Source organism: Nothobranchius furzeri, chromosome 6 (assembly GCF_043380555.1).
Source record: "Nothobranchius furzeri strain GRZ-AD chromosome 6, NfurGRZ-RIMD1, whole genome shotgun sequence".
Classification (NCBI taxonomy): Eukaryota; Metazoa; Chordata; class Actinopteri; order Cyprinodontiformes; family Nothobranchiidae; genus Nothobranchius; species Nothobranchius furzeri.
The window spans coordinates 59,039,949-59,058,393 of record NC_091746.1 but is presented as its reverse complement, the minus strand read 5'-3'; the positions used below and the strand labels follow the sequence as shown (position 1 = coordinate 59,058,393).

Genomic DNA, 18,445 nt, shown 5'->3' with positions numbered 1-18,445 from the left:
TAGATTCAACATCAACGCTGCAGAGCAGAGTTAGTACAGAGTTGCATTGCTGTTAGCAAACCATAGGCGAGATTCCAAACATCAGGAAATTAGACTCCAAATCCTGTCGTCTGAAGCTACCTTGTCCTCCAGCTGACTTTTCCGTCCTCAAGCAGGTGCACGGTTGCTTTTTTTCTCCAGAGTATGACTTAAGGCTTTCATTCCTACTAGAGACCGCTGCAAATGTATTAAATATAGGAGTAAAGTTGACCTTTAAAAACTGCTAACAGCAAAAAAACAATTTGTTGATGTGATTTACACACAGATGTGTTCCTCAGATGTTAGAATTATCACAGACGTTAGACTGCCAAATGCACAATACCCAAACTTTGTTTACCAAATTAAGGGTAAACTGTTTTTCATAGTCAGGCTTTTCTACAAACTATCTGCATATTTTCTTGCACAGTTTTCCAGCACTTCTCCTTTCAGTTTGCTTTAAAAAACATACATTTTTAGCTTTTTGCTACAGATTTGGAAAAATAAGAAATAAAAAAAGAAGTTTGATTTTTAAAATTTCCTTTGAAAGACAGATGCTCACATCATCTTGATTAAGAACAGACAAAAGCCATTTTTAATCAGTTGATTAATTGTGACTGATGTGAATCATAACAACAGAACAAGCACATAATGAAACTGAGTGATCTTTTTGGCAAAGGAACTAATATTTTTAGCTTACAAATGCTTTAAATTTTTATTTCTATAATCTGTCAGAAAACTGCTGAGCTTTAGTTCCATTTAACACTTTTCGTCTCAAAAATTTGGGTTTGTTTTCCTCAGATAGGATACAAAATAAAATCCATCACGAGAGCCACAGATTATGAAACATCTGACAAAAAAACAGACTAAAGTAGCAAAAGGTGAATCAGTCACTGGTCACAGTAAATAATTAAAGTCTGTTAATCTTACCAGGAACCACCTCAAAGAGAAATTTGCCCCCTTCATCGCCGCTGCTTAGATGTTCTGTAACTTTGTTTCCAGGCAAGAGAATGACTCCCTGCAGAGAATAAAACAGAAACATGCAGAAAATAACTAAACTGACTGTAATTAATTAATAGTAAACTTAATTGGTCGATTGGATTTAAATAATTTTATAACAGTTCAAACTGTGTTAATGATCTGTTGCATAGCTGTAGCAGTTTTGTGCATGAAGCTAACATAATGTTGCACTCAGACTAAAGTAGGTGATATAACTTAAATTTGATTTAAAATAGAATAAAATTGTAACACTGAATGTTGAGAAACAGATTGACATTTGATGCGTTGTGAGCTTTGCTGTTCTCTAAGTCGGACCTGTTCCCAGTGAGGGTTGGACTCCGCCAGGGCTGCCCTTTGTCACCGGTTCTGTTCATCACTTTTATGGACAGAATTTCTAGACGCAGCCGTGGTGTTGAGTGTGTCGAGTTTGGTGGCAGGAGAATCTCGTCTCTGCTTTTTGCGGATGATGTGGTCCTCCTAGCTTCATCCAGCTCTGACCTTCAGCTCTTGCTGGGTAGGTTCGCGGCCGAATGTGAAGCGGCTGGGATGAGGATCAGCACCTCCAAATCTGAGACCATGGTTCTCGACCGGAAAAGGGTGGCTTGCCACCTCCGGGTCGGGGGAGAGGTCCTACCTCAAGTGGAGGAGTTTAAGTATCTCGGGGTCTTGTTCACGAGTGAGGGTAGGAGGGATCGGGAGATCGACAGGCGGATTGGTTCGGCGTCTGCAGTGATGCGGACGCTGAGCCGATCTGTCGTGGGGAAGAGGGAGCTGAGCCAGAAAGCCAGGCTCTCGATTTACCGGTCGATCTACGTTCCAATCCTCACCTATGGTCATGAGCTTTGGGTAATGACCGAAAGAACGAGATCGCGGATACAAGCGGCCGAAATGAGTTTCCTCCGTAGGGTGGCCGGGCTCAGCCTTAGAGATAGGGTGAGGAGCTCGGACATTCGGGAGGGACTCGGAGTAGAACCGCTGCTCCTCCGGATCGAAAGGAGCCAGTTGAGGTGGTTTGGGCATCTGGTCAGGATGCCTCCTGGACGCCTCCCCGGGGAGGTGTTTCGGGCATGTCCTGCCGGCAGAAGGCCCCTGGGTCGACCCAGGACACGTTGGAGAGGTTACATCTCCAATCTGGTCCGGGAACGCCTTGGGGTCCTGCCGGAGGAGCTGGTGGACAAGGCCGGGGAGAGGACGGCCTGGAGCTCCCTAGTTGGGATGCTGCCCCCGCGACCCGGACCCGGATAAGCGGAGGAAGACGAGACGAGACGAGACGAGAGGCTGTTCTCTAAATTTGAAAGAAAGTCTTATATTTTTCAAACATGACTGCATAGGGACTAAATAACGTGTGAGTTATTTTTGCTTAACTTGAACCACCCAGCTGACATCTGGAATATGAAACTTTGTACAAAAATAAACAAAATCAATAAGCTCAAACCAGGTATCCATGTATAAAAATAAACATTAAAAGATAGCTCTCAGGTTCTAGTAGATATCTATATCCTCTATAATCTCCCACTAGAGCTGCTAATAAAGGTAAGGCAGCTTTATTTATATAGCACATTTTATACACAATTCAATGTGCTTTCCATTAGCAAAAATAGCAAAAACATTAAAATAATCGTGACAGAAAACACAATTTAAAAATGAAAAAGAAACAAAGTTAAAGTTAAAGAGTCAGCAAATACAGTGCAGAATGTTTAGCAGAAGAATAGACATTCAAAGGCTGATGTTTCACTTACATTCCAATCAGAAAAACTGTGTTGTCTCATATTTTATGAAATAAAGCACACCCATGATTCCCTGTAAGAACTGGGCTGTATCATCAATCGCTACCAGTTCAGATTGAGACTTGACAGTTTTGGATTGCATTTAGCACCTCATAATGTCCATTTAGTAGAACCAAAAGCAAAACTTATCTTCTCGCTGTGCGTTCGTCTTTTTTAACACCTTAATCTAACAGCTGAAATGTCTCCCCAGCCTTCATTAGTGTCTACAGGAGTGGTTGATTACTAAATGGAACAAATCAGCTGTGTTCATTCCCTAAAACATGCAGGAGACATGTTGGAAACAGACTGCAGTGCCAGGTATGTCGGCTCTAACTGACCGGACCGGCACTCTGAAGTTGCAAATGCAGTATTCTGACCACAGGGGTCGCTGGGGTCTGAGTGACATTTCCATAACCCTGTAAAGGGTCCTTTAAACACATTCTGGTTCAGGAAAATTATTTAAAAAATATGAAACATTTGCAAAGTATCCCTTTAATGCATGAATGGTTTAGCAATGAGTTATGATCTTAATCTTATTGTTGCTCTTATGATGAAATCAGGAGAGATTTAGCAGAACAGCATCTGACAGTCATTGCGCTGACTTCTAAGCGGGTCACTGCTAATGCAGACAACATGTGCTTGGGTGACAACTTCAGTACTGAGGACTTAAACACATCAAAAAGATCTGAGAAGGGGTCAGTTTCCTCTTTAATGAGCCATAACCGTGACAACCAGGAAGTGGAAACCCTACCTGAGGCCCAGACGAGGCGCTTTGAAGGCCGCTATAAAGAGGGTCAGAGAAGTGCAGGGGAGAGCAGTGAAAGAGCGCATTTGATGTGGTTGTCTGAAAGAGAATCTTCTTTACGTCATCTCTGATTAAACAGAACCCTTTAGAGCTGTTTTTCATCCAGATCTTTTTCGCTGAGCACGTTGGACTGATTCAATGGGAAATAACGTCATTGCAGTGTTTGCGTGAGAGACGGGCGTCGTGAATGTGTGACGTTTTTATGTGTGCTCTCAAAAAAGAAAAAAGGATAAGAAAAGGCTCCACATAGGCTCTCCATACCATTAAACCACAACACTACATTTATTTGTCCTCTTGGTTTTTCAAACCACTGTCACACTTTCCATACGTCCTCCCCCAGTGGCCCGTTGTTTGCTGCAGACAAACTCAACCACAGAAGGAGTAATATTTACCCAGCAGAGTGCAGCATCCTGGCCCAACCCAACCTATTTACAAGTGTCTTTCCTTTCTTACGTTTGCCTTTTTTATTTTACAAGCTGCTAAGAAGGATGAGGTCATTTTGGTTATCCCAATAACCCAATTATATTTTATGCTCAAACAACACAGAAACCAGAAGTCACACGAGGATCAGAGAAATCTGTCACTGAAAACGCGACAGCAGGAGGCTCTGGCTTGTAAGCAGCCTGCTCCAAGTAAAGTCGGAATTAATTCTCAGACAAAAAGAAAATACTTTAGCTTTTTTAAGCCATTTTCACAAATTAGTCTGACCAAGCCTCACACACAGCAGCAATGAAATCCACATGTGACCTGTTTGATGATTTTTTTCTCTCAAAGCTACAATATTTGTTTTCTGGACATGTGTCCCATCACTCAGATGCATATTTAGATAACTTTCTTGTCACATGCCAGCATCAGATTAGTTTCTAATGACCGTTTTAACCAAAAGATTGAACTACCTTTTAAAGTTAAACTATTAGCATTAATTCTTCAACTAAAACGTCCATTATTTTACAGATTAAAGCTCCACTGGATTCAGCTAAAGGCCTTCTTATTGTCAGTTGTGCAGAGCAGCTATGAAACTGTGAGCTTTCAGAAAGGTGGAGATGAAAAACAACTTTCTGCATCTTGAGAACACTGAGAGCGAGTCAAAATAAAAACAAGTTACTGAGGCAGTGTGAGAACAGCTGAAAGAGAAACACGGCACCCCTGGGTAACAACTCCTCAGCAACCGTGTGACAGAAAAATCTTATAATGGGGTGGACAACCCTACCCACGAATGTCTGTTTGGCACGACTAAAGGTTCATTTTAAAAGAGAACCTCAGTTGTTTTAAATGATAGGTTACCGGGTTAGTAAATAAAAAACAGATAATTATTGTGCTGGACTAAATCAATCTCCTATAGCAAACTGATAAAAATACACATTGAAGGCAGATGACCACAGGCCCATGGAGTAACAGGTCATTTAAATGCCTCGGCTCATCGACTAGTTTTTTTCTCTCCATTAATTACTTCATTCCAGCCTCTCTGACCTTCAGTCACAACAAACGCAGCTGGAGACATATACACTCAACAGCAATATAAACGCAACACCTTTGTTTTTGCTCCGATTTTTCATGAGGTGGACTTAAAGATCTAAAATTCATTCCAGATACACAATATTACCATTTCTCTCAAACATTGTTCACAAATCAGTCTAAATGTGTGATAGTGAGCACTTCTGCTTTGCTGAGATAATCCATCCCACCTCACAGGTGTGCCACATCAAGATGCTGATCCGACATCATGAGTAGTGCACAAGTGTACCTTATACTGCCCACAATAAAAGGCCACCCTGGAATGTGCAGTTTTGTCTCACAACAAAATGCCACAGATGCCACAAGCATTGAAGGAGCGTGAAATTGGCATGCTGACAGCAGAAATGTCAACCAGATCTGTTGCTCGTGCATTGAATGTTCCTTTCTCCACCATAAGCCGTGTCCAAAGGTGTTTCAGAGAATATGGCAGTACATCCAACCGGCCTCACAACCGCAGATGACGTGTAACCACACCAGCCCAGGACCTCCACATCCAGCAGGTTCACCTCCAAGATCGTCTGAGACCAGCCACTCAGACAGCTGCTGAAACAATTGGTTTGCATAACCAAACTATTTCTGCACAAACTGTCAGAAACCGTCTCAGGGAAGCTCAACTGCATGCTTGTCGTCCTCATTGGGGTCTTGACCTGACTCCAGCTCGTCGCCGTAACAGACTTGAGTGGGCAAATGCTCACATTCGATGGCATCTGGCACGTTGGAGAGGTGTTCTCTTCATGGATGAATCTCGGTTTACATTGTTCAGGGCAGATGGCAGACAGCGTGTGTGGCGTCGTGTGGGTGAGCGCTTTGCTGATGTCAGTGTTATAGATCGAGTGACCCATGGTGGTGGTGGGGTTATGGTATGGGCAGGCATCTGTTATGGATGAAGAACACAGGTGCATTTTATTGATGGCATTTTGAATGCACAGAGATACCGTGATGAGATCCTGAGGCCCATTGTTGTGCCGTACATCCATGAACATCACCTCATGTTTCAGCAAGATAATGCACGGCCCCATGTTGCAAGCATCTGTACACAAGTCTTGGAAGCTGAAAATGTCCCAATTCTTGCATGGCCAACATACGCACCGGACATGTCACCCGTTGAGCATGTTTGGGATGTGCTTGACCGGAGTATACGACAGCGTGAACCAGTTCCCACTAATATCCAACAATTTCGCACAGCGATTGAAGAGGAGTGGACCAACATTCCACAGGCCACAATTGACAATCTGATAAACTCTATGCGAAGAAGATGTGTTGCACTGCATGAGGCAAATTGTGGTCACACCAGATACTGACCGGTTCTGAGTCCCCAGACTCCCAATAAAGCAAAAAACTGCACATTCCAGGGTGGCCTTTTATTGTGGGCAGTATAAGGTACACCTGTGCACTACTCATGATGTCGGATCAGCATCTTGATGTGGCACACCTGTGAGGTGGGATGGATTATCTCAGCAAAGCACAGGTGCTCACTATCACACATTTAGACTGATTTGTGAACAGTGTTTGAGAGAAATGGTAATATTGTGTATCTGGAATGAATTTTAGATCTTTAAGTCCATCTCGTGAAAAATCGGAGCAGAAACAAAGGTGTTGCGTTTATATTTTTGTTGAGTGTGTGTGTGTGTGTCTATATATATATATATATATATATATATATATATATATATATATATATATATATATGAATTGTTGTCTTTTTAAATAATTTTTCAAAAAATCTTTTTTATATTTTGATTTATTGGCTTTTGTGAAGCACCTTGTGATTTTAAGCGCCTCGTGATTTTTATCTTGAGAGGCGCTATAGAAATGATATTTTCTTCTTCTTCTTCTTTATCTTGAGAGGTGCTATATAGTAGATCCTTTTCTTTCTTTCTTTTCTTCTGTATTGTGGTGTTGCTGTTGCTAATGGTTAGCTTCTACTAGCCAAGACGCAGTCTCTCTCTTGGCTACTAAATAAGCAAAGCTTTCTGCAGTCCCAAGCCAAGGTGATTCCATGAATAATAATACCTCTCTCTGATGTAGAATTGACAATTTTTTCCCCTTTTTTTGTGCAACTAATCTGGGTGATAGGGGTTGAAGAAAACGTATGCGTTCAGTATGCATGTGGAACTCCGTGATCAATCTAGCCTGGCAAGCCAGACTAAATAAATGTATTATTTAGTCTGGCCACGCTCCATTGATGGCTCTCGGTTGTGGGGCGGGTTCTACCGTTGTCTTTCAAATGATCTCCGCATGCTACTGGACGATGAATGTGACATACTCTTGTTTCACTCTGTTGCATCATCCCACCCACCAGGCATATAGAGTGCCCTGATTGGCCCACGAAGTGGATAAAGCTCTGTGATTTGTTCACTAAGCAGATAGAGCACTATGATTGGCCCACCATTATGGACCAATCACAGCTCTTTATGTGTTTGAAACCCCTCTAGAGAGCTGTGATTGGCTAGCCAGAGTCCTGGTAGGAGCTGCTGAGGTTCCAATGGCGCATGCCTAGACCAAACTTTGCAAAGCAAGAATTTGGTCTAGTTCACTAGGCTATGATCAATCAATAATTAAAAAAATAAATAAATAAACAACCTTTTAAATTAAAGGCTTTGCCAGATAGTGTCCTGACTGGGAGGTGGAAAACTGTGACTTTTACACCTTTAGTGGTTTTTCATTCCTTTGTAGTTAAACTATAGATCCATGTAACTGCTTGCTATGATTTTCATTGTTGAAAGTGACAGTGGAGTCATTGTTTTCAAATAAACAGAAAAGTGAGAAGATTTGGTTTTCTGCAGTTATTTATTACAGAGCTACAGTGACATTTTATTTACTCCAGTTAAATGCCAAGGTCAAAAATTTCCCAACTTACGCACGACATGGACAACAAAGGACCTCAGTGCATCTCAGTGCTTTTCCATTATTGATTCGGCATAATTTCTTACAGCTACTTTACATCTTGTCCAGGCCCAGATGCGGCCCCCTTCATTTGAATATTAATCAAATAACTAACTCAGGCGTTTTGTTGCACGAATCATGATAACCTTATGAAAATTTAATTTCCTCCATTTTTAAAATTCTATTAAATTGTTGCAATGGATTCACTTCCAGTCTCTTATTCAGAAATGCTGTAATGTAATTTGCTGGCATACAGATCAAATACTTAGAGGCTTAAATTACAATAATCAGAGCACTTCAGCCACTGCATGAATAAGGTCTTTGTTTGTAGCTCATCCAGATGAATTCTAAGTGTTTGTGTGTGTGCATCTCACAATGCGAGCAAGTGCTTGTGCGTGCAAACATCTCCAAGAACAAGTGAGGGCAGGCAGATGGCATGTTGATACTAAGCCTACATGTGCTCTGCCCTATGCATGCCTTTCAGTGACCTTTCACCTCAGTCTGACTCCCATTCTTCAGATTTCTCACATTACTCTGAGGTTTGGTTAAACTTTCATGGTTGATTATTAGAAATTCGGATATATCTCAAACAAACAAACAAACAAATAAACAAACATATCTGTGGATGAGTCATTGGTAATACACAGTCGAAGGATAATGTATGAGATAATAGGTGGAAGGTTAGTTTGTTCTGACTCTCTTAACTCTTGGTTTTAGTCTTTTTTGCTGCCATAAACAAAATATTAAAGGAGTGATTCACTCTTCATGCAGTAGAGAGTAGTGTGTGCAAGAAGAAGAAGAGGATGGTGTGTGAGAGAAAGCTTGTGAGAGTAGACGGAGGGACAAGGAGGGAAAAAGCAGAGGAACAAAAAGTGATACAACTGCTCTGTAGGAATAAAGCTACCTAAAACGCTGCCTGCCTCCTCGTCCTTCTTCGCCAGCCTGAGTGGGCCCAGACACAAAATATAGGTTACCAGTAACGTACATAGAAGGTAACAACTGACTTGCAATGTGGATGTTTTTATCTCCACAAATGACTCAAGCCAGGAGGAGCTTCAGCTATGTGGTGGTGTTGCTAATGTTAACACTTAGCTTAAATCAGCTGCTACATTCTCTGCTGTTTCCTGGACTTAGAAAAACAACAGCCTTCCCTGTCGTGAGCCAAGATGTGAGTCCATGAATGCTAATTCACAGTGATGTGACGTAGATCTGTGAAGGTTTTCACCATCTGTTTTTTTAATCAGAAGCTAATACAGGAGACAGGTGTAGGAGACTATTTTCATGTTCAGCCTGCATGAAAAACTCAGAGTGACTTATTATAATCAGAAAAAAAATTATTATAATCAATCTCAGAGTTAAAATAACATTTTAAAACTATTTTGTTCTGTCAACCACACCCTTAAAAATGTTCTGGAAACAAAAACATCATATCTGAGTTTCAGGTTTAAGCTGCAAATCTATGTAAGCAAAAGTAAACAATAAAGAAATAAAATATTTGTCTTGTGTTATTTTTCCTTTGGTCAAAATTGTGAAATACTCCGGTTTCGAAATAATAATTTTATTTGCATCACCAACGAGCCAAAGTGTATTAAATGTTTTTTTTAAATGAGCACCTTTGTCCTGATCTGGACCAGTTAGAAGATAAAAACACATCCAGCTGATGCTCGACTCCCTACTTGTCTTCTTCTTTCTTTAGATGTTTGCAACTTTTGGACAAGTGGTCCTCCATTCATTAGTGTCTGGTCGTAAAAGCTTCCCATGCTGCTCAAAGTTGGAGGTCATACAGATTTAAGAACTTTTGAATGCCCCCTTCTACGCCTGACCTACTTTTACTGTAAAATCCGCCTTTTTCTGTGAAAACCTGCAGTTTGGGGTATCTATAATGGATGTGGATGAGAATTAGGCCAGTCTAGCTCAGGTGGCTGTGGGTAGATAAACAAGTTATTTCAGTTTTCAGGAACCATTCCAGAAGCAGAACAGCTGCATGGAGCTCCTAATTTAAAGCCTCCCTTCTATTTAAATATACTGCTTTAGAGTTCACCAGAAATAGCAGAGTAATAGCTCCTTTCCCTTGTGCCTGGCCCGTGGCCCACATTCAGGTCTGGAGCTACAACCTTCAGAGACCCTCAGTGCTGATGCGGCTCTGGTTTGGCAGAGCTCAGTTACCTGGGAAATCAGCCAGACACAGAAAGGTGGGCAGATGAGCAAAAATAAAGAAGCCAATTGTGCTCGAGTGTCCAAGTTTCCCTGGAAAAGGTGAGGTAATTGTTTTGCCAAAAAAGGAATTACTGAGAGATTGAATTTTGTTCTTCATTCTGTCTGCAGATACTAAAGTTCTGTGACAACTAACAAAACCACAAAATTACTGTTGAATCACAAGGAGACGATGATGTACTTTTAGAACAAAAGCTAAAAATCCACATCATGCCTGTTAAATAGTTAATTGTGAATTTTTAGTAAGATGTTGGGACAGAAAAAAGTCTTTGTAGAGTCGTTATGTTCTGAAGCTTCGGTGGCGACCATAAATGTGTCTCAGCCCTCTTAAGTAACACTAGATTTTAAAACGTGAAGCTAGAACTTTAACATTGACCCCAGCATTAGAAACATGACCAGTTCCATACGTGATGCCACTCTGCACTGTTTAATGTTGGCTTTTTTACCGATATTATCTAACTCTTAATTTCCGATGTCAAAAACAAAAAGTAAAAAGCAGTTTCTCAGTGAACTTGGTCTTTTGAGAAAGAAGCACAGTTACTCCTTTCATGCTTGAGGTTTTGGACCAGGTATGATTGACATTTTGGAAAGCAATACATGTTCCTCAAAGGCTTATCCACACAGCAGAGGTTTGATACAGATCGATCTGTGATTTGTGACCTTGAGATGAAACCCAGCGTGTCTCTGGTTGCTTTTCCTTTGTTTTTCAGCCTTTGTTTCAGATTTTTAGTGAAGAGTGCTACCTGGTTACAGAAACGCTAGAGACGGCCTTACTATCTGCACTCCTCACCGTCTCTTCTTCTTTGAGAAAGATTTTTTTTTTTTACTTTTGAGTCTGAGAAACAAGCTCACACGCCTTTCTGCTGACTTTCAGTCAAAACATTCTGATTCATCTGATCTCAGGATCCTATTGCCTCCTTCTCTGAACGGTAAGATTAACCTGCAGATAACGTTGGGCCCGAGGACTCGAAAGCACCTGGTTTGACTGAACATATCAGAACAGGATTGTTGCAGTATTCTATAAGATGCACAATGAAGCTCAGGAACTTTCTCAACATTTTTGCTTTAGTAATAAAGTGGAGATATAAAGATCTCTGAACAAGTTAACCATTTCAGTCTCTTTTCTCAAGTCTGAGCAGAGCTAGCTGAGAGAATCATAGAGAAGGTATGATTTAGTTTAGGGAGGACCATCATTTTGATGGCACACTCTTCCTCTTGAAAGTGGAAGGGTTCTCCAACGCACGAGGTTGTACTCTACATTTTTAATAAATGAGGCATGATTTGTCTCTGCTTATCTGCAAATTAATTTAAATAATTTAAAATGTGATGATTCTCACTATTAAAGGGCACTATTTTATTTGTTTAAGCATACAGTTTCATATCATTGGTTCTGTGGTCATTGGATTCAACCTGTGGTGTGTAAATTATTTGTGAGAGTAAGTCTTTAGGAGTATTGCCTCACCAGGGCTTTGGTCTCCTCTTCATCTTTGTAGTAGAAGAGCTGATCAGCTTTCAGCACAAACCAGCGACTGTGCCAAGTCTTAACAAAGCCTCCCTGCTTCCGGAGCCACCCACATCTGATGACATCGGATCTCTGAACCTCAGGACTGGATCGACCTCTGGTGCGCTGAGAACTGCTGTGTGACGCGCATGAGTCGTCCATTATGGCAACTCAGGTCTGGAAAAAAAAATTGAAACATCTATTTTAACCTTATTTCATTTAGAGCAGACATGTTCAATCCAAGTCCTCGAGAGACAAAAGTTATTTTTCGTCAAAGTTGCAGATGGATAACTCCAGCAGTCATTGAGTGAAAGGTAGACACCCGTAAGGTCTCCTTTCCATCGCAAAATCACATGACCACACACTCATGACAATTTAAAGGATGTAATTAACCTAACATGCATGTTTTTGGTCTGTGGGATGAAACCGAAGTCCCCTGAGAAAATCCACACATGCATGGGGAAAACATGCTAAACCTGCAAAGAAAGGCTGCAGTTGGGTTTTAAACCTGTGACTTTCTGCTGCAAGGCCGCTGGTCCACCATGCAGCTGCTGTCCAGCATATTTTAGTTGTTTCTCTGCTCCAACACATCTTATTCAATTGTTGAAAAATCTGTTCTGAATATCATCAAGCTCTGCAGAAGCGTGTTACTCACCCACCAACTCACATCAGGTTTGTTGAAGCAGGACAACATCTAAATTGTTCTCTCTGCTTCAACACACCTGATTTACTGACAACTTCAAGGACGGGGATCTGATTATCCCTGATTAAGAGAAACCACAATCTCTGTGTTATAAATGCAGTACTTAGATGTAAATTACTTTTTTCTTTTGTTTTTTATTTCATGAGGGTAAATCTTTTTTTCCCCTTAAGGTATGCATTCAGACAATGTTTGAAATGAAAAGACAACAATAGAACAATGGGAGGAAGAATTATTAAAGAGCAAGTCACCCCCTACCAGAGTATCACTCCACTCCCACTTCCTGTTTGAAAAATGCAACAAATGCTGTTGCCTAGAAGACAGAGAGAGCGGAGCCGCTAACAAATGCACACACACACACACACACACACACACACACACACACACACACACACACACACACACACACACACACACACACACACACAGGCTCACAACAACATTGTGAAATCATATCGTACCAGCTAACGTTCTAGGGTACCTTTTAGCCAATAGCGATGATAGATTTGAATTCAAATGCAGTACAGAGTTTGTACCTGACAATGAAACAACACCGACAGTTTTAGGCAGAAAATTAAAATTTGAACTAAAATGCACTGAAGTGCTAAACTATTGACTACACGTGTATATAGCACGATTAAGCACACATTTATATAGTTTATCAGAAAAAAAGTCGATTTGGGGGTGACTTGCTCTTTAAGCTGGATAATAACTGCGAGGTGACGTTCCATGTCCCAATAACCAGTTCCCTTGTCCGGGCTGCCCTTTGTCACCCGTTCTGTTTATAACCATAATGGACAGAATCTCTAGGTGCCGCCGTGGTGCGGAGTGTGTCGAGTAAGGTGGCAGGAGAATCTCGTCTCTGCTTTTGTGGATGATGTGGTCCTCCTAGCTTCATCCAGCTCTGACCTTCAACTCTTGCTGGGTAGGTTTGCGGCCGAGTGTGAAGCAGCTGGGATGAGGATCAGCACCTCCAAATCTGAGACCATGGTTCTCGACCGGAAAAGGGTGGCTTGCCACCTCCGGGTCGAGAGAGAGGTCCTACCTCAAGTGGAGGAGTTTAAATATCTCGGGGTCTTGTTCACGAGTGAGGGTAGGAGGGATCAGGAGATCGACAGGCGGATTGGTTCAGCGTCTGCAGTGATGCGGACGCTGAGGCGATCTGTCGTGGTGAAGAGGGAGCTGAGACAGAAAGCCAGGCTCTTGGTCGATCTACGTCCCAGTCCTCACCTATGGCCATGAGCTTTGGGTAATGACCGAAAGAACGAGATCACGGATACAAGCTGCCGAAATGAGTTTCCTCCGTAGGGTGGTCGGGCTCAGCCTTAGAGATAGGGTGAGGAGCTCGGACATTCGGGAGGGACTCGGAGTAGAACCGCTGCCCCTCCGGATCGAAAGGAGTCAGTTGAGGTGGTTTGGGCATTTGGTCAGGATGCCTCCTGGACGCCTCCCTGGGGAGGTGTTTCAGGCATGTCCTGCCAGCAGGAGGCCCCCGGGTGGACCCAGGACACGTTGGAGAGGTTACATTTCCAATCTGGTCCGGGAACGCCTTGGGGTCCTGCCGGAGGAGCTGGTGGAGAAGGCCGGGGAGAGGACGGTCTGGAGCTCCCTAGTTGGGATGCTGCCCTCGCGACCCGGACCCGGATAAGCGGAGGAAGACGACGACGATGACAAATAACTCTGCAGCCCAAAACTTTCTTTTATCATTTTTCTCTCACCTACATGCTGCCAGGTTGGATCTTATCTGAGTATTTTTAAATCAGTGTCTCTCTTCAGTCTTTCAAACAAGTTTTAACTAAAGGATTTTTTTTCAGAACACACAAACTCATTTAAAGCCTGAATGACTTTCAGAGCCTGCAACACTTTACTTAATTTATGAACCAAACAAAAAATTGTCCATTAAACTCTTCTGATTTTGTGTTACAAAAACACTTCATGTGCATTTTTGTTTGAGTCCTGGACATATTTAAATGCACAAGTTGTTGCCATAGTGTATTTGTATCTCTATCCACATCAGAAAAACAAAAACCACAGAACCAGAACTATTAACGTTTGTGTCACTGTAGTGGGATGTGTCACCATGGTAACACAGGAAAAAAGAGGGAAAAGTAATGGTTCAGATGGAAAAAGTCTGCAACAGATCTGCAGTGAAAAGCACAGATTTTAGTTACAATGGAAAATGTCAAGAATGGATAATTACATTCCTGATTTCTTCCAGATATTAGTCAGTTTCATTAATATTATGAAACATGAATTCCTATACATAACTGCATGTTCGGCCAGGACTCCATTGAAAATGAGGTTTTTAATCTCAATGGGTCTTTCCTGGTTAAATGAAGAAGAAATAAATAAAATAACTCAAGCCAACATGGGAAAAAAAGAAGCAAAATGAGAACATGGTGCAACAAAAATGGAAATGTGTCATTAAATCAAACTGTTTCACTTCTATTAAACGTCACCAAATTAGGTTAAATACTGATCATCGCATCATAATTATTATAAGCCTTAAAGCACAAACTGAATCCTGCTTCCCAAGCATCTCGTTTCCATATCAACACAAACCTCTGCGCCGCTGTGTGACCTATGCTGGAAATGCTGCCGTCAGCTCTAAGCTTGTGCTTGGCTTGGTGGATTTCCAGCCAGCTGGTCCAGATGAGGACCAGATGCATTTCAGCAAGTAGAGCAAGTGCACCAGTGAATTTAAACTTCCCAGTTCTGCTCTCATGTTGTCCAGGAGAGCATGTAGAGACGTGTTCTTGCACATGATGTTTGTTCTTCCTCTAAGAAACAGATGCTTTTGGCTGTGTAAAGAAAAAACTCATTTATATGTAGCAGTTAAATAACTACATTAAATGATGACCATTGAGATGTGATGATTCCATATAAATATGAAATATCAATCTGACTGATCTTTGAATGTTTAATCAGAAGATTCTAGTTATTTTTACTTGTTCAGGGACCATAAACACACTTCGTATTAATTCAGACAGAGTCAGTATATAGTTTATAAAATGAATTTAATTCTTTTTCCTAAACTAACAATTTATACATGACAAGATATGAATAATGAGGTGTGATGTGGTGGATGTGAGGTGTTGTGATGGAAGCTAGATGTTGTAGCAACCGTTCTTTGTATCTGAGAGAAATTGTGAAATCTGGGTGTAAAAGAATTTGTTGTTTGGTTATAACTAGAGTTGGTTATCTAAAAGCAGCATCAGACGCAATCTGTCATGCCAAGTCTACGCGCCCTTGGTGTGGAGGTTCTTGTTCGATCCGGGGGTCGATGGTCACTGCCGGTGGAGTGAACCTCTGAAGTCAGGAACCCGTAGATCCGATAGGACCCGTCCAGTCTGAGATTCCGCGAGGTGAAGGCCGAAAGCTGGAATGCTTATTTGCATCTAAGGTCGATGTTTGCTTGGCTCTTAGAGAGCCGGTTGTCTGGTATCAGCCGCAGCGTTGCAGACAGGCTTTGACAGGAGGTCAAAGGAGAAGATGGTTTCAAAAATGCTTCTTTCCTGAATTGGCCGGTTCGAGGGTCATAGAGAAACTGAATTAATCCTGTTTTATTAAACGACTTTGTTTTGATTTCTGGCCAATCAGAATTTGACACGTTTCTGAGTATTTACCAGCAACCCTCAGAAAGCCACGCCTTCCTTCATACTAAATTCTTAACACTGTGAATAAGAATCTTTAACCTTATGTGAGGTGTATGAGTGTAAACAATGATCAACTTGTTAAGTCAAACACACTGATTTGTGATATAAATGGATCATTGTAAGAACAATATTCATTTCAAATCCATTGATTTAAGCACAGGTTATTCAAACATTTGATTTAAACATCTTGTTCATTCATCACGTATGATTATTTAACTTCTAACTATAAAATCGTGGAGTCTTCACTCATTCAGAGTGAAGAATGTTGACGTCTAGCATTCACACAGCGAGTGCGAGAACCTTGGGTGAGAATGTTTGAATGTTTTGTCTTCATGGAATGTAAACACGCACTGCAGAACCTTCTGGGTTTGGAAGGCCATACAGAAAGTGGATTTACTGTATTTCTGTAGACGAAGGGTTATTATGTTGGTCAATATATAGGTGAAAATTGACCCTTTTGGACATTACATATACATAACACTAACACTGTGTACACCTATATGCCAAAACATTCTTGAATAAATCAGATTTTTCTCACCTACAGAATCCTGATGCCATTACCTGCTGTGTTTTTGAGAAGCAGTCCCAGCTTCCTGCACAAACACACGGTTAACAGCACTGCTGGGACAGACCTGTGCTGTTCTGTGAACCGAACCGGTGAACAGCTCTGAGTATCCTTGCTGTAAATAACTTGGAGGTGGCTGACAGTAGAAACGTTGTTAAAAATTTACACCACACTGTGGTGTTGTTCAGAGGAAACAAAGAGCCAGAGCAGACACAGTTGTGACCATTTTGTTGCGACGTCCTAATTTGCAGAACTCCGAGTCACAGTAATAAATTTTAACTTTCAGGAAGTAGCTTGTTTTATTTATGCTTCTAAAAATATTTGATGTCAACACTGAAAGTTGAATCACTAGAAACCTTTAATGAATTGTGCACGCATCGTGTTATGGCTTCCCCTCGCTGCTACCTGCACGTGTATTTGTTTAATAAATCATAATGACCCAAATGGGTCATGAGCCCAAAGAGCATGGCCGCAAAGCAAAGACTTAATTAAACTGATGTTTCTGATTTTGTCTGGAATAAAAACAAGTACAAATCGCAAAGAGATGAAACTATTTGTCACACTCTGATTTATAAGAAGCCATTTGTAGTTGGAGATCTGTTTGCCAGGTGTGGCTTTGAGCATCTTTTATGAAGCAACTGCAAAATCTCAAAATGGCACAACTGTTGTGTCAGCGCAGCACGTCCAGATTAGACTACGAAAGATGCACGATGTGTCCCTGTGAAACACCTGTGTGTAGATAGAGCTGTGGTGTATTTGTGGCTGTGTTTTGTCCCTCGAGCCAGATTCCAAAATAAGCAAGGAAACAAGATAGGTTGTATTAATGTATTTTTTATATTATTTAGTTTTGTTTTGTTTTTCTGCTGCATAACCACAAGGTTGGAAAAGACACAAAAGAAAACATTCCACATGCTTGTAAAAATGAAAGTTTCCAAAACATCCATGATGATAACAAGACTAAGCTTTGCAAAATCGTCTGTATATATGATGATCAATCCAATTTCCAAAAGAGTGATTAGTCCTGGTTATTCTTCTTGTTTTAATTTGTCATCCAGTTACACAGGTATCAACTGCAGTCACATCACAGCCGTTGGCATTCAAAAATTATGAATTATTAATAAATTCACCCAAAAATATTGTGTAGAAAACAATAACACTTCTTTGAATTTACAATTCAGATTGCATCCTATTCAGAAGGTGATGTCCGTCTGTTGGCCTGGTTGAGATGGAAACCTCCAGCAGTCACTCACTCGTTCTGCAGACCAATGGGAACTGAAGCTAGGATGATGACCAACATGATTAATGACTCACACTTGTAGCACCTTTCAGTGTCAGAGGACTCCAAAGTGCTTTACATTACAGTGTATCATTCACACACACATTAACAAACTGATGGTGATGAGCTACAATGTAGCCACACTTGCTCTGGGGTTCACTGACTGCAAGACTACCGAGCACTGGCGCCAGCACTGGTTAAGAGTCTTGCCCAAGGGCACAACAGCAGCATTCTCCACTGGGAGCTGAGATTGATCCTACAACCTAATTACTGGAAACCCTCTCTACCTCCTGAGCTACTGCTGCCCGTGGTCTTTAACTGGTAAGAGGTGATTGATAGGCAGATTGATCGCATCAGCAGGGATGTGAACGCTGTTGCAATCCGCAGAAGTGAAAAGAGAGCTGGGTCAAAAGGTAAAGCTGTCGATTAACTAATCAGCTCTGACCCTCAGCGGTGGTCCGGAGCTGTGGGTAATGGCCATAAAAATGAAATCATGCATGCAAATGAGCTTCTGCAGAGCGGCTGGACTCATTCTCAGCAGCTACTC

At 41.4% G+C, this 18,445-nt stretch overlaps 1 protein-coding gene across 1 annotated transcript in view; it reads right to left on the bottom strand.

Annotated features, from left to right (window-relative positions):
• The window catches only part of arhgap24 (Rho GTPase activating protein 24), an 86,252-nt gene that overhangs the window by 56,092 nt on the left and 11,715 nt on the right, over positions 1–18,445 (bottom strand). The window contains exons 2-3 of the mRNA XM_015942914.3: positions 11,663–11,878; positions 946–1,033 (exon numbers count right to left, since the gene is read on the bottom strand). Of these exons, the coding sequence (XP_015798400.3) occupies positions 946–1,033; positions 11,663–11,863 (289 nt within the window). The 5' untranslated portion in view covers positions 11,864–11,878. The remainder of the gene's footprint in view (positions 1–945; positions 1,034–11,662; positions 11,879–18,445) is intronic.